We start from the raw sequence: 22,861 nt of genomic DNA on the forward strand, positions 1-22,861 counted from the left end.
AAGGTAGTGATTTTCACAATTTAATAATTTTTCCTTCAGTAAGACACTATTTTATTCAGATACATTATTTGTGATTTTAGAGTTTTAGCAGTTACAGGCTTAATAAAATTTAGATTGTGCCTTTGCATATATCTAAAGTTATTTTTTAACATCTTTTAGTGTTAAGAACAGTGAGGAAAATTTTTGTAACAATTTAAATAACTTGAATAAGTACTGTGTTATAAACAGCACAGAATTCCAAACTGAGATATCTGTTTCCAGAGCTTTTTCTTACTTGCTTTAACTTTCTAGACTTCTTCAGGAAAGAAAGGGATACTGCCAACCACATCCAAATTCAGTTTTAGAACCTGTTTTTGATGTATTAACTCGATTGGTAATCCTTACACATATATGTATCAAATTGACACCTTTTGCAGTCACATTGTACAACCTAAATATATGTAGACTGTCATTCATATCTCAAAAGAACTAGGAGAAAGTACTCTTCAGGCAAGAGAAAAAAATGAAAACCTGTTCTTGAGGTTCTGGTTTCCTTAGGCCAGTGCTATGCTGGATTTTAAAGAATGCTGCCCAAGAGGGTTTTGACTTTCTCAAACCAGCTACAGAGACATGTTAGTTGGAAAGATATAAAGGTTTTCCTAAATTTCTTTCAAATGATCTTTTGTACTCCCTTTTCTTAACCTGCTCATCTGACTCTCCTTTCATTTTTCCACATTTGCTGGCACTGTATCTTGAGTAGATTTTTACCCCAAGACCATGTGACATATTTTTGGATCCCAGTGGGGTATTTTCACCAAAAAAGGTTGGTTTTTAAAAGATTTTAGAAACATTAAGAGTTAGATGAAGAGGATTTTATAAGATGTGTTATTGAATGTCAGTAATTTTTAATTCTTGTTTAAGATAAAGAAGGTTGGTTTTTAAAAGATTTTAGAAACATGAGTTAGATGAAGAGGGTTTTATAAGATATGTTATTGAATATCAGTAATTTTAATTTCTTCTTTAAGATAAAGACTGACAAAGTAAAGACAATAACTGGGACCATGGAAGAACTGATAACAATTACAGAGGGAAATGACAGGGGACGTGGGAACATTTTTATGATGTAAATGAAAAATTACGTATTTCTTGGCAGTTATAGGGGATGAAAAATAATTTTTCCTTTACCCTTCTGAATTATTGAATGAGAATAAAAGACAAATTAACCAGAGGCGGGGGGATTTATTTAAACATGTGTACCTCATGTATACATGGGAGAACCCCATAGAAAAATGAGTAACTCCCTAAGATGATTTAGAATTCTGGCTCAAATGCCATTTTAATAGGGAAGGGACAGGGAGGCAGGCCTCTCAGGGGAGGGTGATTGGCTTTTAGGAAAAGATGAAGGGGCCCTTTGAAGAGCAGATGGGAGATCTGACAAAGTTTGTTGGGTGTGGTGTCAACTTCCACTTTTCTCTCCTGGTTGTTAAGACTCCAGGAGGGGATTTCTAAGTTCCTTTTGGACAATCTGTGTTTAGGCAGGAAAGGGGATTCAGAGGAAGCCTCTCCCTGCCTGTGCTATTGTGTAACAACTCAAAATAATTAGTATGTCAAAGTGGAATATTAGGAGTGGCAAATTCTGCTGCTCTTCAAAAATTTTGAACACTCTTCAAGTGTTGTAAAAAATTATGTTTTTTTTTCCCCCCAGAGAATCAGCCTATTCTGATTTTTCTATTGTGTTCTCCATGCTTTGACCTTATTAAGAATGGGATATTGTTCTTTATCCCAGAGCTCATGTTTTTAAATAGAATGCATTAGTGTGGTTTGGGAAGGCCTGAAGAGAGTTATTTTCTGTTTATCATGGAATTGCAACTAAGAATGAAAGGAGTCCTGCTTCTAGGCACCCTGGTAATCTAAGGGGCCATCCAGCCTCCTCTGTGCCCCTGTCACTCTCACAGCCCTCTCCTTGGTGCTTGTTCTACGCTGATCAGCTCTAACCTTTTTCAGACACCACATCTTGTTAACCTCAATGAGGACCCTCTGATGTCCGAGTGCCTGCTTTATTACATCAAAGATGGAATTACAAGGTACATTTGTTTCTTCTTTTGGTCACTCAGTGCTTTCTTTTCTCTCAGGATGATTGTGTAGCTAAAGGACAGTTGTTTGGTAAAAAATTTCTTTTATTAATTTGCTGTTTTTCTCATCTGAAATAGTTATAAACTGTCCTCTGTACTCTTTTCAAATCAGTGTTTTAACCAGCTGAATCAATTAGCATGTGTAGTTTTAGAAGACTGTAAGTAAAATTTATCTTCCTAACATCTTATATGAATCTTATCCTTAAAAAAGGATATTAGTTTACTGGTATCTTTTTATGATGTTCTCTGAGTTATTTGGTGTATGTGCCTCTTCATATCTTTTTCTCATGTAGGGAGGTTGATCATATATGAAAAAAGAGTTTGCAGTTCACAGCCTCTGATTAAAAAAAAAAAAAAAGCAGTACCTTTTTTGTACATACCAAAGAATATTCTTTGGGAGAAAGAGGCTCATTGTTTGTGGTGCTTTCTGTGTCTGAATTTCCCTGGGAAACACTTTCCCTTGTGTTCAGGGTTGGCCAAGCAGATGCTGAGCGGCGCCAGGACATCGTGCTGAGTGGGGCTCACATTAAAGAAGAGCATTGTATCTTCCGGAGCGAGAGGAACAACAGCGGAGATGGTGAGAGTTCTTGGCTCAGCTTTTCCAACAACCTTTTCATTCTATATTATGAGAAATTCCCAAGACTTGGTATTCCTTGTCTCTTTCAGTGATACTTTCTTATACAATCTAATATTTGAAAATGAGAGGACCTGGGCTGCTTATGAATGCAGGCATGAACATAGCTACTTTACATGAAAAAAGCCTGGACAAAAGCAGCACTTTTGTTACCGCCAAGAATTGACTAAGACATAGGCAATTAGGCTTGGTCTTGAATCTTAATTATTTAATAGACGAGTAAGAAGGGAACAGATATCCTGGGTAGTGGGAGATTTGAAGGGCCTCTAGTCTTAATCCAGTACAGTTTATTTATACCTAAAAGGGAAGAAAAGTCAATCTTATTTTTTGCCCAGGTTATTAATGAAACAACAAGCTAATAGTGTTTTTGTGCTATATAATTTCAGTTCAGTTCAGTCGCTCAGTTGTGTCTGACTCTTTGCAACCCCATGAGTTGCAGCACGCCAGGCCTCCGTGTCCATCACCAACTCCTGGAGTTTACTCAAACTCATGTCCATCGAGTTGGTAATGCCATCCAGCCATTTCATCCTCTGTTGTCCCCTTCTCCTCCTGCCTCTAATCCCTCCCAGCATCAGGGTCTTTTCCAATAAGACAACTCTTTGCATGAGGTGGCCAAAGTTTTGGAGTTTCAGCTTCAGCATCAGTCCTTCCAATGAACACTCAGGACTGATCTCCTTTAGGATGGACTGGTTGGATCTCCTTGCAGTCCAAGGGACTCTCAAGAGTCTTCTCCAACACCACAGTTCAAAAGCATTAATTTTTCGGGGCTCAGCTTTCTTCACAGTCCAACTCTCATATCCATACATGACCACTGGAAAAACCATAGCCTTGACTAGATGGACCTTTGTTGGCAAAGTAATGTCTCTGCTTTTGAATATGCTACCTAGGTTGGTCATAACTTTCCTTCCAAGGAGTAAGCATCTTTTAATTTCATGGCTACAGTCACCATCTGCAGTGATTTTTGGAGCCCCCCAAAATAAAGTCTGACACAGTTTCCAGTGTTTCCCCATCTATTTCCCATGAAGTGATGGGACTGGATGCCGTGATCTTCGTTTTCTGAATGTTGAGCTTTAAGCCAATTTTTTCACTCTCCTCTTTCACTTTCAACAAGAGGCTTTTTAGTTCCTCTTCACTTTCTGCCATAAGGGTGGTGTTATCTGCATATCTGAGGTTATTGATCTTTCTCTTGGCAATCTTGATTCCAGCTTGTGCTTCTTCCAGCCCAGCATTTCTCATGATGTACTCTGCATAGAAGTTAAATAAGCAGGGTGACAATATACAGCCTTGATGTACTCCTTTTCCTATTTGCTATATAATTTATTCCTTGCTAATTAAAATATTGGGCTTCCCAGGTGGCTCAGCAGTAAAGAACCTACCTGCCAATGCAGGAGACATGAGTTTGATCCCTGAGTCAGAAAGATTCCTTGGAGAAGGAAATGGCAACCCACTCGAGTATTCTTTCATAGGAAATCCCATGGAGCCTGGCAGGCTGCAGTCCATGGGTTTGCAAAAGAGTCAGATATGACTTAATGACTGAACAACAATAGCAATCAAAATATTAGCCTTTGGAGACTTCCCTGATGGTACAGGGAAAAAATTTCTTCCCAGATGCTGGGAAAAATTAAGGGCAAGAAGAGAAGGGGGCAACAGAGAATGAGATGGTTGGATGGAATCACTGACTCAATGGATATGAGTTTGTGGAAACTCAGGGACATAGTGTTGGACAGAGAAGCCTGGCATGCTGCAGTTCATGATGTCGCAAGGAGTTGGACAGGACTTAGCAGCTGAACAACACCAGCAACAACTGATGGTCCACTGACTGGGACTCCACGCTCCTAGTGTGGGAGCTCAGGTTCCACCCCTGGTCAGAGAACTAGATCTCACCACAGCCAAATAAATAAAATATTTTTTTAAAAAAAGAAAATATATTAGCTTTTGATCATAATTTTCTGATTATTACCTATATCTCATACTTAAGATTTCTGATGGTTTTCATTTTTATGTACTGAACTGTCCAGGTATCACTGAAACTAATATTTCCTGTCTTCTGAAGTTTCTCAAATTCTTAAGTGAATTTAAGTATGTTTCTATCTGAGCCACAGTCCTGGTCCTGGTGCCTTAAAGTGAACTGTTATATAGACACTGAGCCACTTGATTGGTTGCAGAAATCTATGCTAGTCACCTTGAGTCCTCAACTGCTTCCCATTGTTTTCTTCCCGTGGTCTGTGATGCTAACATTAGTTTGCATTCCTCTTAGTTATTGTGACTCTGGAGCCCTGTGAACGTTCAGAAACCTACGTAAATGGCAAGAGGGTGACCCAGCCTGTTCAGCTGCGCTCAGGTGAGACTGGGAGAGGCTTGAAGTCTTCAGAACACATGGCTTGCAGAAGCAACTTTTTAATTTTAAAATCTTTGTCTCAGGTTGAAGTGATAGCATTAGGATTTATGTTCTTGTAAAACTCCAGAAACTGCTTTTTGCTTTAGGGAAGATGAGGCTATTAGCCAAGATCCAGTACATTTTAAAAGTGATTTCTTAACCCTATTTCTGTTTTATGCTAGGAAACCGTATCATCATGGGTAAAAACCACGTGTTTCGTTTTAACCACCCGGAGCAAGCACGGGCTGAGCGGGAAAAGACTCCTTCTGCTGAGACCCCCTCTGAGCCTGTGGACTGGACATTTGCCCAGAGAGAGCTTCTGGAAAAACAAGGAATTGATATGAAACAGGAGATGGAAAAAAGGTAATGTACAGATGCAATGTGGCCCACATGACTTGCACTTCTTTTCAGCATTTAGTAGGATTCCTGAAACAGCTCTGTGATTTTACAGTTTCTTTTCTCTCTTGCTCTTCTTTTCTTCTAGGCTACAGGAAATGGAGATCCTATACAAAAAGGAGAAGGAAGAAGCAGATCTTCTCTTGGAGCAGCAGAGACTGGTAGGAGCCCATCCTGCATCCTCCGTTAGGAAAGGGCAGCTTGCTGTCATGTCCCACCTTCCCCGTCCCACAGACGAGCACTCGCCCGTTGCTTCTCCCGCTCTCACTGACACCACGCGCTCTTGTCTCGTGTCCTTCGTGGAGAAGGACCTTCCATCTCCTGGTAGCCTTAGCCTGAAATACTGTCCTTAAAGGTACTACTTCTGTGCCTCTATGTCTTAAAGTCACATCTTCTATCAGAACCAAGAGCTTTTTGAGGAAATACTGAAAGCTTTTCTGGTAGCCTTGGCCTCTTGATAGTGGTTTTTGAATATGCACTGGGGTGACTCTCTCAATAATAGTTACTCTGAATATTGAATTTGATGGGTGTTTGCCTTGGTTTTGTTTCTGATCACCTGATGGTACTAATTCTCTGCTCTTGGGCTGACTTGGGGGTTGTTCTTATGCTGGGTGGACTTTTTTTTTTGTAAGTTAAACTGTGTCTAAAAGTGTTGCTGCACAGTTGCATGTGTTAATCCTTTTCTGTTCCCTGCATGGAGTCTGAATTCTCAGTAAGGGTCTCCATGGCATGTGGGGTGACAGTGGAAGTAGGGGCTGCCCAACCAACTCCAAGAGGAGAGAGGGAAGTCTGGTTTCTCTGGGTTGAGAAAGCATTTGTGTGAGTAGCTGAGAAATCAGTTTCAGGTTGCAGCTTGTGATGCTAATGGCGATAGGATTTTATGATGTTAATTGATTTTTACTATATTTTATAGAAATTGAATTGCATGAATAAATAAGTTTATCCATTAGTTAGATTTTCATGTTTCAAGCCATCCAGTTTTGGATTACAAAACCCTGGCTATAGGAAGCTTCTAGGCATTCATTTGGTATATATTATTGAGAAAAAGGTATAACAACCTTTGGATACTGTGGATGCAGTTTAGGAATTTTTAATTTTTTAAGATTGATGGACTTCTTAGAGGTATTAGGGAGAAAGGGGGAACTGGTTAAGGAGGCATTAGTGAGAAAGCTGGGATACTGGTTTCTTCCCTTAGCATAAAATACAGCATATAGAATACCAAATGTAAACTACAGCATGTAAGCCATAGCCTTGCAGCTGTACTGTGCTTTGAAAAAGAGAGGCTGTTGCTAAATGAATCAGAAAAGCCAAGGACTTGTGCAAAATCAGTCTTTTCCAGAGCAGCTCGATTCTCACGCTTGGCAGTGCGTTAACTCAGTTATCTTGGAAATTATAGTAAAGCCCAAAAAAGAATGGATTGCAAGAATAAATCAAGTGTTTGGGGCAAGATAATAGCAGTGTAATAGATAGAGTCTCTTTAGGAGGCCTCGTTGGCATTTAGTTTGTAATGAAAACACAAAGATTCAACTATAGTGTGATTAAGGGCTTGAAAACTTTGTGACACATGAAGGAGCCTTTAACAGTAGTGTCTTGTATTTGTATACAGCTTTATAATTTACAGAGAGTTTTAACATCCATCATTTTTCTGATTTCCAAAATAACCCTCTTTAGTTGCTATATATGTAAATAAAGTGACAGATATTTCCTCCGGTTTATAGTTGAGGAAGCAAAGTCCAAAAAAATGCTACCTTGCCCATTCTTAACTGATGGGTCTAAGGCTTAAACATGAGTCTTCTGGCTTTCTTTGGTGTTCTGTCCAGTAGAGCAGTGCTTCTCAACGTCTTGGGAGTCTTGTAAAATGCTGATGCTGACCCTGTAGGTCTAGGGTAGGACCTGAGATTCTGCATTTCTAAGCAGCTCCCAGGTGATGCCAGTGCTGCTAGGACCATCTGAGTCACTAACCAGGTGTAAACGAATAGTGATGGCTGGTGATCATTCTGTGCTCTGAAATAAAGACAGTGACTATTAATAAACAGAAAGTAAATTCAGATAGTAAAGAATCTGCAATGCAGAAGACCTGAGTTCAGTCCCTGGGGAGGCAATGGCTACCCACTCCAGTATTCTTGCCTGGAGAATTCCATTGTCAGAGGAGCCTGGTGGGCTGCAGTCCATGGGGTTGAAAAGAATCAGACACGACTGAGTGAATTTCACATCAAACCAGATGGCTCCAGGACACATTTAGTTTCCAGAGGACATACTTAGTTTGCAAGTAATCAGGTTCTGATTGTCGATTGTTCTGTATCTGAAAGCAGTCTAGGATTTTAAGAGCAGCTCCTTAAAGCAAGGAGGTTCTTTCCTCTCATAAATCCAACTGTCTGTTCCACTTAAATTTCTCTTCCTCAAAAGGAGTTGATTTCTAACACTTCAGCCTGAGGAATATTTAGCCATTAACAGTACTGAATTAAAAATGTATTTTTATGACCCTATATTAGTCAACCAACAGATATGTTTTGAATGCACCCTATGAATAAACACCGAGAGGATACAAAGGACTTAATATTCAGTAAATGTTTATTATTTATTGTATGTGATTATTTTTGCATAATAACAGCATTACAAAAAATGGAATTCAGGCTCATGAGTTTTTTATTATAATTCCCCCACTGTATCCCATTGTTACGTTGCTGAACATTCTTTCTTAGTTAGTGCTTGATCGTATGCCTGGTCCTTTCTATGCTTGCTTTTTGACACATATTTTGGGAATCTTCTCTCCTTTATTTTCATAGTATTCAGGTAGTCTCTTCAGGAGCCCTGCCTTCCATTTGATATTTAATCAAAACAGAAGAATCATTTAGTGACATGTGAGTTGGACAGATCTGAGTAGTTTTTCCAGCCCTGTAATAAATGAATCTAAATATCTTTTTTTGACATAAGATAGGATTTGAATCTTGGCACATAAGTTTTGCAAGAGTTTTCAGTATTGTGGCCAGTAGTAAGTGATAGGGGTGATATATTTGAGCTTTAAAGAGAACATATTCTACAGAGGCAATATGACCAGTATTATGAAAAGAAAGAAAATTATGGCCACTTGATTTAATTTAGTTCTTTTGAATTTATGTAAACTCATTTAATTATGTTTTATTTTAGAGTTTAAAGGCGTAACTTTTATCACTTAAATATATTAAAGCAATAATTAGAATTGTTATTTCCTTAATTAGGTATTCATTTCATCATTAGGCAATTTTTAAAGAAAAATAAAAGAAGCCCAGAGGAAAAAACTGATAGTTAATTATGTAGAAAGAATCAGAGCGAATTTGTGTTCTATATAACTCAGTTTTTGCATATATACAAGAAAACCTTTTTAGACATCAGACATACTTTTTTTCTCTAATGTTTATTAATGTCATCCTTTATCACTTAAGATTAGATTTTATTACTTAAGATTTTCAAACTAAAAAGGAAAAGGAAAAAATAGTGTAGAGTCTATAAATTTAGCTTTATCTGTTTTTTGTTGCTAAATTTTCAAATAAGTAGGTATTATAAATGGTTTAGTATCCATTTATAGGCAAATGTCAGTAATACAAATCAGTAGTAACGTCTCCAAATTCAGGAGCCAAATTATTGCTATTATTGTTAGGGGTTATTTTTTCATTCCCTAGAAAGTAACTGTACATACAGACATAGAAGTCTTTGGTCTAGAAAACAAGATACTATTTATTAGTTTTAATTCTTTATTTTTTCTAAACCTTTCCTAGAGATGATTATGGTAACCATAGCCAAGTCAAAGAGACTATTAAATAAGAACATTTTCATTTACTAGACTACCTTGAACTACCCTTTAGTGAGTAGTTTCTTTTCCCAGTAACTTTTATCTCTTGAATAGAGAGCCTTCCTTAATCTTGTCTGTCATAGGGAGTTCTAAATCCAACCTAGCTTTCATTTAGACCCATGTTACCAAGTTTGCTTGTGTTTGTTAAGAATAATTGGTTATTATCCAAATAGCCATTGAAATTGCTTAGTTGTAAAGTCAGACTGCTGTTTTAAGCTTAAGTAAAGTTGTTTGAAAAAGAGGTAATGGTGCAAAAACAGCTGGAAAGACAGAGTTGGAAATAATGTTTTAAATAGCTTCCACAAGCAGAATACATAAGCACAATATAATCTTTTGTGTTTTACATGTTGATAGAGTTGTCAACTTAAAGTAATATACCTCAAAAAACTAGAAACACCATAGGTTTTCATAGATGAAACAACAGATCTCTAGGTTGTATTTATTAAAATATTAGTTTGGCAATTTTGAATAATGTTTAAATGAAAGTATCTTTTCCTAGCTTAGTTTATGTTCTGGAGATTTGTTTCCTAAAATTTTGGTGATGAGGTATTTATTGGTTTAAGTGTGTGGAAAACAAAATAGCAGACTCACTATAAAGATCCTTTTTTATGTGTCCTTATTGTATGGATAACAAACTTTAATTGTCACAAATGAAATAGATCAATTTGTCATGACACAGGAAAGGAGCAAATCTGATGTGTGCTCCTGGAAAGACTAGTTTCAGAACCCTCTTACCTTCTAGCAAAAAAACAATTTGGTTGATAAGAATCTCTCATGGTCTGCTAATAGGGATTCTTAGCATTTTTAACATCCCTGTTTGACTGCTTCTTTTTCTACTTTCTCATCTTCTAACTTTTTTCTAGGGCTGCTCTTTTTAGTAAAGCTAAACAAAACGTGGCATTCTCCAGCATTACTAACCTTTGTTAATCCACCTGCTCGTCACATCTTGTATGGCATCTGTGCTCACTCATGGGGGAAAGAGTTTCTGGAAGAAGCAACAGCAATAACCAAGGCAAATGTGGGGAAGTGGCTGCATGGGTGTTAGCATGTGTGGGGTGAAGGTTTTAGTTCATTCTCTTGAGATAGTGGAGATGTTATTGCACACCATTTTGTTAATAACTTCATGTGACCTTACAGTGAGAGACTTTCTCACTGTTTCAGCCCTCCTAAGAAATTTGATTGCAGATTCCATCACTTAAGCCACAAAGTGGAAATTTGGATTAATGTTACTAGAAAAAAAAAAAAGCAAGTCTTCTTGATGATAATCTACATAAGCATATATCTTAATAGACTTGCACATTATCTAGGGTTTTTTGTTTGTTTTGTTTTTTTTTTTTAACTTTTTTGGTTTCATTTTTAAATTTATTAGGGCTTTTTTGCTTGCTTTTTCTTCAATTTGAGTTTCCTTTTTTACATTTTAATTTTGGTTATTTTGGGGCCATTTTTGATTTTGTTTTTCCAAAGGACGCGGATTCTGATAGCGGGGATGATTCTGACAAGAGGTCCTGTGAAGAGAGCTGGAAACTGATTACTTCTCTGAGAGAAAAGCTGCCTCCCAGCAAGCTGCAAACCATTGTTAAAAAATGCGGCCTCCCCAGCAGTGGGAAGAAACGGGAACCAATAAAAATGTATCAGATCCCCCAGAGAAGACGCCTGAGTAAAGACTCCAAGTGGGTCACCATCTCAGATCTTAAGATTCAGGCTGTGAAAGAGATATGCTACGAGGTTGCTCTCAATGATTTTCGGCATAGTCGGCAGGAGATTGAAGCCTTGGCCATTGTTAAGATGAAAGAGCTTTGTGCCATGTATGGGAAGAAAGATCCTAATGAGCGGGACTCCTGGAGGGCAGTGGCCAGGGATGTCTGGGACACCGTCGGTGTAGGAGATGAGAAGATTGAGGACGTAATGGCCAGTAGTAAAGGCGGGACTGATGTGGACGACCTTAAGGTTCATATAGACAAGCTGGAAGATATTTTGCAAGAAGTCAAAAAGCAAAATAACATGAAAGATGAGGAGATAAAAATTTTAAGAAATAAAATGCTCAAAATGGAGAAAGTCTTGCCGCTGATTGGGTCTCCAGAACAGAAAACCCAAGGAAACCAAAAATCAAAGGAACCCAGTGGTGCTGGTGCCAGTAGCAAGCCTGAGAATGATGTAAGTAAAGGCGACAGCGGAGACCTTGGGAAAGAAGAGCGTGTTTCCCAGCTGATGAATGGAGACCCAGCTTTTAGACGTGGACGTCTGCGTTGGATGAGGCAAGAGCAAATTCGGTTCAAGAACCTGCAGCAGCAGGAAATAACAAAGCAGCTTCGTCGGCAGAATGTACCTCATCGCTTCATCCCTCCAGAGAACCGGAAGCCCCGGTTTCCGTTTAAGAGCAACCCTAAACACAGAAACTCGTGGAGTCCCGGGACACACATCATCATCACAGAAGATGAAGTGATAGAGCTTAGGATTCCCAAAGAGGAAGACGGAAGGAAAGGAAATAAACCGGAGAACCAAGAAAAGGGGACTAGAGCAGCTTCTAAGGATCCCCAGTTACCATGGGGCCCTCAGGGCACTCGAAGTCAAGATCACATTCAGGTTAGCAAGCAGCACATTAATAATCAACAACAGCCACCTCAGTTACGCTGGAGAAGCAATTCTCTCAATAATGGCCAACCGAAAAGTGCTCGCTGCCAGGCATCTGCTTCCCCAGAAGTGCTCGCCTCCCACAGTGGCCACCCCACCGCTGACCTGCAGACTTTTCAGGCGAAACGCCACATGCACCAGCACCGTCAAGCTTACTGTAATTATAACACTGGAGCTCAGGTGGAGGGCAATGCAGCCACTTCTTGTCAGAAGCAGACTGACAGACCCAACCACTGTAGCCAGTTTGTGACACCTCCGAGAATGAGGCGACAGTTCTCGGCACCCAATCTCAAAACTGGTCGGGAAACCACAGTCTAAATTACTGGACAAGCTTGAATTCTTGGTGGAGGAAACAGGCAATGGTAGCTTATGATTTGAGTTGGTTCTAGCCTTGGCCTTGAGTTCTTAGTATTTACATTGTGTTTATAATGTTGTGTTCCTAAAATATGAACTGATTTTATTGTTAAAACATTAGACACTGGTAAATGTTTCAACACCTCCCTGTTGTTTGTATACCGTGAGTGGGCAGTTTCTGGAATTCTGGACAAAACACTGAGACCTCCCTTATTTTTCTGAGACTGTCCTTTCTTGGTGCATATATAATACACCTACTTACCCAGACTGGTCTTGTTTTGGTGTGAGTTTGTTATGTTTTTGTAAAACCTATAAATTTATCTGATATCCAGAAATAACCTGCCTCTTGGTTTATGCAAACATTCTAAAGAGGAATTTGAGATGTTGAATTGAATGTCTATTATTTCCCCATGATTGTTAGACATTAGTTTAAAAATAAGAACATGCAGCTGTGGACACAGCTTTGGATTTCCTGTCTATGTCTGTTTCTTTAAATATCATTGGAAGTTTCATAAGCCAGAACTAAATGTCTTTGGACATATTTTATAGTACACAACTTTGCATCTTCTGGGGAACTTCCACATCTTCTTACTCAGCTGTATTTTGCATAGAAGTGATTCAGTAGGTTTTTTTCCCTTTTGAATACATCAGTGTATGTATAAATTCTGTAATAATACTGAAATCTTTAAGTTGGCACCTGCCTGGATTTCTGTGTATGGTTTGCATTTTGAAGCTTAACATCATTTCTCACACAAATACATACAGAAAGACACTGAACTATTCACCAATGTCACGCCAACAGAAATACCAACAAAAAACTCATATGATGCTTTGAGCAGTACATATAAGTTTATTAAGGAGGTTATTTGGTGGAGAGAGGGAAGAGGTGATACATGGGGAGAAGGCTGCAGCCTTTGGCTGTGTGCTGCTTGTTTTCAGTAGGTGATGAAATATTAAAATAAGTTAACTTTGGACTGATTGAGAATAAAGGAGATGATGTATAATAAACTATTCTTTGGTCAGCAGCAGTAATGCTCACAGATACTCAAGCAAGGAAAGAGACGTCCTGATGAACAGTTACTGTATCAATACCTCATTTTACTGTGTTGTGGTCTCAGTTTGCCTCACTGGAGAATCCACTAAAAAAGATGGATTTTGATGGGAAGAAAAGAATAGTTTTCTACATCCTTCATTTCTTGAACTTGTCAGAAACTTTTTTAAGAGGCGGTGTGAAGAGCCAGAGATGTCTATGAGGTTGCCTGACACCACGTTGTTGAAGATCCCCAAGTCACACTAAGTCACCTGTCAGACGCTTGTCTTCCAGATGGTGTGAAAAATTACATCCAGTGTAACAGTTAATGTTCAAGGAAGCCTCACAGATTGTGGTTATATAGGATGTTTTTCCTTTGCGTGTGGGCACTATGCTTTATTAGAACATTGTTTTTAATCATAGTATTTTTTTTTCTTTGCTTCTAAGAAAATGCTTTCATAATGCACAAAAAGTTGCTTCCAGTTAACTTCGGGGGCTATTTTTGCTTCCATCGCTAGAGCAGTCCTAGTCTTTAGCTGAAGCTTCATGGCAGATTAGACAGGAGTGACGTTTGTCATGAACCGACTTAGCTGAGATGACAGTGTCCTGTACCAGGTGGTCTGAATGTACTTTGTGGGCTACTTCAAATCAGTCGCTTCAGTGCACCTTGTGTACTCCCTGTTTGTCCTTCTTAGGCATAGTTTTCTATTTCTTTCTTGCAAAAAGTTCATTTTCTAAAACTAATAATAACTCAGCTTTTAACTCTGTATCAAAAGTGGGCTCTCAGTTTTCCAACTTGAGATAACATAGGATAGACCTATGTATTTTCATTTTTATGGTAGCCTTTTTAATCTTCTTATGGACAGGTATTTCCCTTTGGCACTGAGCAATGGAGTGAGTTTCTACTGGTGATCAGGAGGCTGTAGAATGAAAAGAAATACAGTGTTTTCATTCACAAACGTGGGTTGTGGTAGGCCTTATACCCACACTTGATATTCCAAAGGATTAGATTTATATTTGTGCTTCATCTGCTGATCCAGGCACCCTCAGATTACTGAAATGTTTAGATATCTAAACTAGCCCTTAATTTCAGATGACCAGAAAGACATAAACCAAGGTTTGATTGATTGATATCTATGTCCCTTTATGTATTTCAGAGCAGATACTTATTTTAGAAAATAACTATATGAATGAAATTACTTTATTGACTCTCACTAAAGAAGTAACTAGTACCATGATGTTTTTGTGATTGGTTATATTGCTTTGTTTTGTTTTGTTTTTGAATTTGACAGTATCTGTTCCCAAGCTTAAATCCTACAAGACCAAAGGTAAATGGTCACCACTAAGTCATTATTGTATTACTGAAATATCCCTAGCTGTTATCATGGTGCAGTTTTTTAAGAAAAGTTTGCGCTGTTGAAATTACATAATGATCTGACAGTAATAGACGTTGAGTCCTAATCAATTGGTACAGTTTCACAAATCAAACCACACACTGTGGTATTCTTTGCAGAGTTAGTTTGTTTATCTAACAAGTCTAAACCAAAGGGCTTTTCCTTTATTTTTACTTCTAATTCTTTCTGGTGCTTCTCTTTTCACTGGAAATGCATTGAATGGGAATTGTTTATTCCATTGAAGTGACTTGAAGTGACCTCTTGTGCTTTAGGTGCAGATTTATGCTGGGAGAAAAAGAAAACAGGACAAAACACAGTTTGCCACACCAGTGTCTGCATTAAAGGCTGTCAGACTACAGGAAGTTATGTAGGTTTCCTCCCGTCAGCTGCTATGCCCCTGTGCCCTCCTGGTCCTTTGTAGACTTGCCTTAATGATATACACAAAAGACTAGGAGCAGGGGAAGCTGCTGTCCTGGCATACCTTAATGAAGATGCCTTCTTAGGTACAATGCAAAGCAAGCACTTGTTCTATGCTGTCAGAGCCAGAGTCTGTATTATGAACGGTTTTCATAATTGTCCACTTTATGTCATCTTTATGAGATTTAAAAATCTGCTCTAGATATTTAGTTTGAACCACTGTAGGTTGTGAAGTATATTGGTTTCCTCCCATCATTACTGTAAAAAGAAGTTGTGAATCTTCTTGTTAATGAACTATGGATTTCTCCCCCAGTTTCTTAAATGCTTGAAGATTGGCCTTTGAGTGTAAGATCTACCTTTTCAGAAAGGGAGAGTTAGTTTGTAATGTTAAAAAATAAAGTCCTCATTCAATAAAAACTGAAGTTACCTTTTAAGAGTGTGATTTGTCTCTGATGTGGGAGGAGGGGAGCGGGAAACAGCATGACCTGGGCTTGACTTTTATTTATTGCTTTTTTATCTGAAGATGGTTACAAACCATATCTTTTTAACAATATTTTTACATGAACTTCATTTGTTTAGAGTTTTACTTTTCTTACCCTTTTTGAGTTATCAAAATTCTGTCTTATCTCTGAGTTTACCTTGAGCTGTATTTTCTATGTTTTTACTATGTAATTTTGATTTAAAGTTTTCTTTAAATGAAATGGTAAACTTCCCTTCATATATATAGGTAGACATGAAATTTCTAAAAAGCTTTGAGTGGCTCTGTTTAACTTTTCTTTTTTTCCTTTAACCATTGCTTTTCTCCGCCCAGAGTATTGGTGATATGTTAGAGGTGAACAGGACAAAATGGAAGATTTTTCTGGAACGGACCATCAATCTTATTGAACATTTGGACATGCATTATTTTTTATGTTGATAAAGAACATAATCCTACATAAGAGAGTAGAATACAATATCTACGTGGGTTTTTTGTTCCCCCGCCATGAGTTTTTAATATGAAATCTGGAGCTTGAGGGAAACATTAAACTTGGATTGGTTTGCTTCAGGCTTTTTCTCTTTCCCTTCAGGTACTTTGTATCTCTCTACTGTCAGTGAAACTGGTGGCAAAGTGGCCAATATCTGACCATTTCTAGGACAGTGCAGACGATTCCAGTATAATATGTGTAGTGATATGCACAGAGTGAGCGTGGGCAGAGTGGGAAAAGGTTTCTGAAAGAGGAAGCCCTAAGCCAAGAGCAGAATCCCAAAGCACAAGTGCCAGTGTATCCAAGTGAAGAATGGCAGAGGGAAGGCGGAAGCGTGTCAGGTCCAGGGACCTGCAGGTGACTTGGGGGTGGTTGGAGCACAGCTTTGTGTGGGAGGGTGATAAGAGATGAGTGGACCTGGGGAGAGGGGGCAAGGGCCAGACTGGCATGCTGGGTTAATGGCATCCCATCCCATGGCTTGGGATTTTGTCTTGAGTGTGATGGAAGCTAACACATATTCTACAGGGAGACTGCATTGTCAGATTAACTGTTTAGAAATGGCCGAAATTTGGGTGGGAGGATGAGTTGGAAGAAGGCAGATTCAGAGCCCAGTGCTTCAGTTGGGAACTTGCTGGAGGAACTATATGAGAAATGATGTTTTCCAAGCAGGCAGGGAGAGAGGGCGTGACTGATAGATTATTTGGAAATAGACTTAATGAATCATTTTGTGGTGGGGATAAGCCTGTGTATATATCTCATGAGGTGGTGAATGGCTCTTGCTTGAACCGTGGTTGGAAAATAAAGTACATGAGACCAAAACAGGCCTGAGAGATAGGAAAAGACAGGGGCCACACAGGTCTAAGAACAGGTGTTGTGGGGGCCCCCAGAGGCATAGATCTGAGGCTGTGTCTGCATGGTGCTGCCAGTGGTGAGTAAATTAAGGTGTTGACAAGAACTGGAACATGGATGTTTCCCTTCTAGCTATTGCTTGCTAATTATAATCCACCGTGAAAAGAGGAATGCAGTATTAGCAAAAAGAGCCAAGCCTCTAATGTCAAAAGCAGCCTAACTGGAAAATCCATAATTATGACATTCATTTTTACCTTCAATGCCATCTCCTCAGAGATGCCCTCATCGTGACACCATCGTCTCTCACCAGTAGTACCGCAGTAGCCTCCTAACGAGTCTCTCCTCTCCTGTTCTCGACCTCTGTACACCATTGTCCACACGGCAACCCGCATCATCCTTTGAAAACAAAAGTCAGTGCCAGTGGCCTCCAGTGGCTTCCCATGGTGCTTTGTAGCCTCCAAGGGTGTCTGTGTTTTGGCTTCTTGCCTGCCTCTCTGACTTCATGTCTTAACATTCCCTCACTGTGCAAGCACTTTGTTCTTTGAGCTTGCCAAGCTTGTTCCCACCTCTGGGCTTTGGCACTTCCTCAAGACTAGAATCCTTTCTCCTTGTGCCTAACTCCCCTTCCAGATCAGTGCTCACGTGCCCCTTTTCGTGCTGCAGCCGATCCCAGGACAGCCCACTGTTTAATATTAACTCTGTGTGCTTATTTGGTCCTTGCATGAAAACGTAAATTCACCTAGAATAAGTACCTTATCTGTCATGTTTTCTTCACCATCCATCTGTGTGTGTCACCCAGAAGAGTGGTTCTCAAAACTGTCGTGTGCACGAGAAGCTTCCGAGGGGCATGTGAGAACATAGAATGCTGGGCCCACCCCCAGAGTTTCTGATTCAGGAGGTCTGCAGTGGAGTCTGATAATTGTGTTTCTGATAAGATCTCAAGTGATGCTGCTGTTCCTACTGCTGCTGGATCAGCATCTGTCTTTGAAAACCACAATCTAGAACAGAGACTGGTAAACCTTTTCTGTAAAGGGCCGGGTAGTAAATATTTTAGGCTTTGTGGGCCTCATATGTAAGTAAGTGTTAATCACTCAGTCATGTCCAACTCTGCAGTCCCATGGACTATAGCCTGCCAGGCTCCTCTGCCCATGGGATTCTCCAGACAAGCATACTGGAGTGGGTAGCCATTCCCTTCTCCAGGGAAACTTCCTGATCCAGGGATCGAACCCAGGTCTCCCGCATTGCGGGCAGATTCTTTACAGTCTGAGCCACCTGGGAAGCCTCCTATGAGCCTCATGGTCTTTATCAAAACTGCTCAGCTCCACTGTTGTAGCAGAATAGCAGCTGTAGATGATATGCAAAGGGATGGATGTGGGTGTGTTTTGCTAAAGCTGCTGTATTTATAAAGACAAGCGGTGGTCTGGATTCAGCCTGCAGATTTGCCAACCCCTGGACGCTTCTGAGAACTGTTGACTAGAAGATCAGCACACAACTGTGTATCTACTCTAGAATTTAGACAGACAAGTGCCAGATGCTGGTGATTCAGTGGTGAATGAGAGGTGGTTCCTGGCCTCATGAAGTTCACAGAGTCATGGAGGAGATAGCCATTAGACAGTCACACCAGTGGTCATATAGTTTGTGACAAATGCCTTGAGGGAAGATCACAGGATGCTCTGAAGGTTTACAACCAGGCGTCTCAGGAGATGAAAGATGGCCTTTTTTTTGCTCTCAGCTGCTTACTTTCATTTTGAGAAAGAGAAGGAATCAGGAAGTTTTTCTTTTCTTCCCATGTCCAGGTCTGCGTGTGTCCATGCATCCATACCCATACCTGGCCTTTCTTCCTCTTGGTGGAAGAACTGTCTGTGCTCCTGTCTTAGCCCAGCCCTCATTCCCTTCATTCCATTTTCTGAGGGACTTACTGTACACCTACCCCTTCTCTTTCACAGCATCTGATTTTCTCCTTCTACATTATTCCTGTCAGCATGCAAACACCAGTTTCAAAAAAAGTTTTGTTCCCTGTGATCTGCCACTGTGTTTGTATGTTCCTTTTTCTAGAAATACTCCTGAGAGCGTTTTCTGTACTTTTCCCCACTGGCTACCTTCTTTTTCTTGTCTCCTCTCCCCATTCTTGAACTCAGGCCAGTCAGACTCATTCCCACCTCACCACTGCAGCCAGTCTGGTCAGGGTCAACAGGAGTCTCCTTGATGGAAAATCTGGATGTTTTCTCAGTCCTCATTTTACTAAATCTGTCTAGCATCTTACATGGCTTGCGTGCTCTTTACTTCTCGAAACCTTTGTTCTCTTGGCTTCTGATTTTTCTTTCGCTGCTCCTTCATGGTCTCTGTGGCCGCAGACATAGGTCATTTTTTTTTTTTTTCCTATATCTGCTCTTTCCTCTAGGTGACCTCACACATATCTGTGGCCTCAGCTTCTGTGTTCACACAGGTGATAATGAAGACAGCACCTCCTGTTGAGCGTTTACAGTGAACCTTTGAAAGACACACGTTTGACCTGCATGGGTCCACTTAGATGTGGGGTTTCTTTCAGCGAATACGTACCACAGATCCACGTTTGGTCGCATTTGCAGGTGTGGGACCTTGGAAACCGAGAGCCGACTGTCAAATTATGTGCAGGTTTTCCACTGCGTGGAGGGTCAGTGCCCCATCCTGTATTGTTCAAGGGTCAACAGTACTTGGACCAAATACATATAATACATTTTACATGTATTAACTCATTGAATCCTCCTAGCACCCCTCCTCTGTGAAGTATAGGTGTTGTTAACCTCATTTTACATATTTTCCCATCCTCGCACAGGTGCTCAGTGGAATCCAGGTCCAGTCTCAGGCAGGCAGTCTGTCTGCAGACCCCTGCTCTGCCTCCCTCTCTGCTGACTCTCAGAGATACTCTCTCCAGTCTGGGCCTTCCCCAGTCTCTGGTCACGGACACACAACTGTGACCTGACATCCAGAGAGTTAACTGGCATCTCACATCTGTACTATCTAAACCAGAGCAGCTAGCTCAGACCAGAATTCAAGAGTGATCCTCAGTTTCCCTTTCTCTCTCTCACCCCATGGTCACATCTTCATCTGCAGGGCACACTTCTTCTGCCTCTAAAACATATGCCAGCTCCATTTGCTTTTTGTCACCTGCTGAGACCCTGGACCAGGCCACTGCCGTCTCCCTTGAAACGGCAGGGACAGCTTCACGGCTCCTGGCCTTGTTCCAAGTCCACAGGCAATTCTCCATGGACATTGGTATTTTTTCTACACATGTTAGATTTCCTGGCTCTAGGCTACCAGTGACACCCTTAGAATAAAATCCACAGTCCTTTCCGTGGCCTGTAAACCTGTCCACAACCCAGTCCCTATCTGACAGTTGTCAACTGCTTCTCCAACTCTTCTCATTCCTCCAGTCCACCCGCACCGGTTTTCTTGCTTTTTCTTAAATACTCCAAGCTCCACATCAGGGCCTTTGAGCTTGCTGTTAGCTAAATTTAACAGGAATAAGAAACCTCCACCAAAGATCTCAGAGTGCTTGCTTAGATCTCTGATTAAATGTTATCTCTGCAGAGAGACCTTCCCTGAGCACCTAATCTTAGCTTTCCTCCACCCATCTCGTCTCTCTATTGGCCTCTGATAACTCCCTTTCTTCATAGCACTTCTCTCTCCTGAAATCATAGCATGTACTGTGTCTGTTTACTGTTTATTATATCTCCGTCACCAGTGGAACTTTTGTCTTACTGACCACTCACTATATCCCTAGCATCTGGCACATAATAGGAGTGAAGATGGTATTCATTTGTCAAATGAATGGATGGATAGTGGTTTTTCTTTGAAAAAGATAGCATGCTCTGAGTCCAATTGCTTGGGTTCAGGTTCTTTTTCTACCACTTGGTAATTTTGATCTTTGGAGAGTTACTTAATTTCTTTAAGGTTTTTCTTCTTTTTTAACACAAGAATAACAATAGAAACATTTTCATAGCATTATTGGGATGCTTGGAACAATCCATGTTAAACATTTAGAACAGTTCCTAGGACAAAGTAAGCTTGAAAACAAAGATAGTCGGGTGGGAGAGAACATTCTAGAAGAGAAAACAGTCAGTGCAGTGCCTTTATAAATATGGAGCGTATATTCAGTTAGTTGGAACTTTTTATAAACAGAGAAGACTATTGGTAAATATATTATTTTTTAGCATGTTTTCTGTAATGATTCTAATTTTCTCCATGAAGTGGACAGAACAGTAGTATCTGAATCTCTTTATCCATTTATTGCAGGAAAATCCAGGGCTTAGTATTTTTCTGGTAACAATCAAAATATCCTTGTTGGAAGCTCATATGCAGCCTGGTTTGGGGAAGAGGAGGTCAGTTCAAGAATTGGTATTGACATTTGGGGGCTTCCTTGATAGCTCAGCTGGTAAAGAATCCACCTGCAATGCGGGAGCCCTGGGTTCAATCCCTGGCTTGGAAAGATCCCCTGGAGAAGGGAAAGGCTACCCACTCCAGTATTCTGGCCTAGAGAATTCCATGGACTGAATAGTTCTTGGGGTTGCAAAGAGTTGGACATGACTGAGTAACTTTCACTTTCACTTCACTTTCATTGACATTTGGACTACCAACTGCTTGTAGAAATTTTTCCTGGTCAAAGTGCAGTTAAAGTTTTAGGTCTATATTATTGATGGAGAAGGAAATGGCAACCCACTCCAGTGTTCTTGCCTAGAGAATCCCAGGAATGGGGGAGCCTCGTGGGCTGCAGTCTATGGGGTTGCACAGAGTCGGACACGACTGAAGCGACTTAGCAGCAGCAGCAGCATTATTGAACATCTTTTTATGTCAGCTTTGCTGCCACTAAAGCACAACCACAGCTTTTAGGAAAAGTCACTCTTTTAACTGTCAGAATCTAAGGATTTTGTCTTCATTTGCTAGTTTGACCAGCTTGTAAACTCATTTTTTTTTCCTTTTTTTAAAATTGAAGTATAATTGCTTTCCCATGTTGCATTAGTTTCTGCTGTACAGCAGAGACTCGGTTGTATGTATATACATATCCCCTCCCTCTTGAACATCCCTCCGCCTCTCCCGTCCCACCCATCTAGGTTATCACAGAGCATCAAGCTGAGCTCCCTGTGCTATACAGCAGCTTCCCACTAGCTATCTATTTTACTCATGGTATAATCCTGTTCTTGAGGAAATCCTCAAAAATAAACCAGTCACAAAAGGTCACAAGCATATATGATTCCACTTATCTGAGATACCTAGAGTAGCCAAAATCATAGAGACAAAAGGTAGAATGGTGGTTGAGGGCTGCAGGGGTGGGAGTTAGTATTTCATGGACAAAAAGTTTCAGTTTTACAAGATGAAGAATTCCGGAGCATGGACAGTGGTGATGGTTATACAACATTGTTAGCGTATTTCATGTGTTAAAATGGTTAAAATGGCAAATTTTATGTCATGTGCATATTGCTATAATTAAAAAATTGGGGCAAAAATGAAAAACAAAAAAATTCTCAAGCTAAAATATTAACATTTTTTTCCATCTGATGCTCTTTAGGTAAATCAACAGTCAAAAGAGTACAGTGAACCTTTGTATATCCGTATGTATATACTAGTTCTGTATCATTTGAGAATAAGTTACAGATACCATTTTAGTTTACTCCTGCTGCTGCTGCTAAGTCGCTTCAGTCATGTCTGACTCTGTGCGACCCCATAGACTGCAGCCCACCAGGCTCCCTCATCCCTGGGATTCTCTAGGAAGAATACTGGAGTGGGTTGCCATTTCCTTCTCCAGTAATTTACTCCTACATACACATAAATATCCTAAAACCAAGGATATTCCCTTAATACCATTATCCCATCCAAGTATTTAATACTGATTCAAAA

At 40.1% G+C, this 22,861-nt stretch overlaps 1 protein-coding gene across 13 annotated transcripts in view; it reads left to right on the top strand.

Moving 5' to 3' along the window:
* KIF1B (kinesin family member 1B) overlaps positions 1-22,861 on the top strand; it is a 151,953-nt gene that overhangs the window by 72,481 nt on the left and 56,611 nt on the right. For 9 of the 13 annotated variants that reach the window (XR_005724975.1, XM_040263389.1, XM_040263395.1 and 6 more), the window contains 5 exons: positions 1,984-2,063; positions 2,582-2,688; positions 5,003-5,086; positions 5,305-5,485; positions 5,607-5,679. Coding sequence is in view for 12 of the 13 variants with exons in the window: in XM_040263389.1 (XP_040119323.1) it covers positions 1,984-2,063; positions 2,582-2,688; positions 5,003-5,086; positions 5,305-5,485; positions 5,607-5,679 (525 nt within the window). In the remaining variant the exon portion in view is untranslated. Of the gene's footprint in view, positions 1-1,983; positions 2,064-2,581; positions 2,689-5,002; positions 5,087-5,304; positions 5,486-5,606; positions 5,680-10,811; positions 15,608-22,861 lie in introns of those variants that run through there. The other 4 variants (XM_040263398.1, XM_040263400.1, XM_040263401.1 and 1 more) reach the window with 2 other exon arrangements.

This window comes from Oryx dammah, unplaced genomic scaffold, assembly GCF_014754425.2.
Source record: "Oryx dammah isolate SB20612 unplaced genomic scaffold, SCBI_Odam_1.1 HiC_scaffold_21, whole genome shotgun sequence".
Taxonomy (NCBI): domain Eukaryota; kingdom Metazoa; phylum Chordata; class Mammalia; order Artiodactyla; family Bovidae; genus Oryx; species Oryx dammah.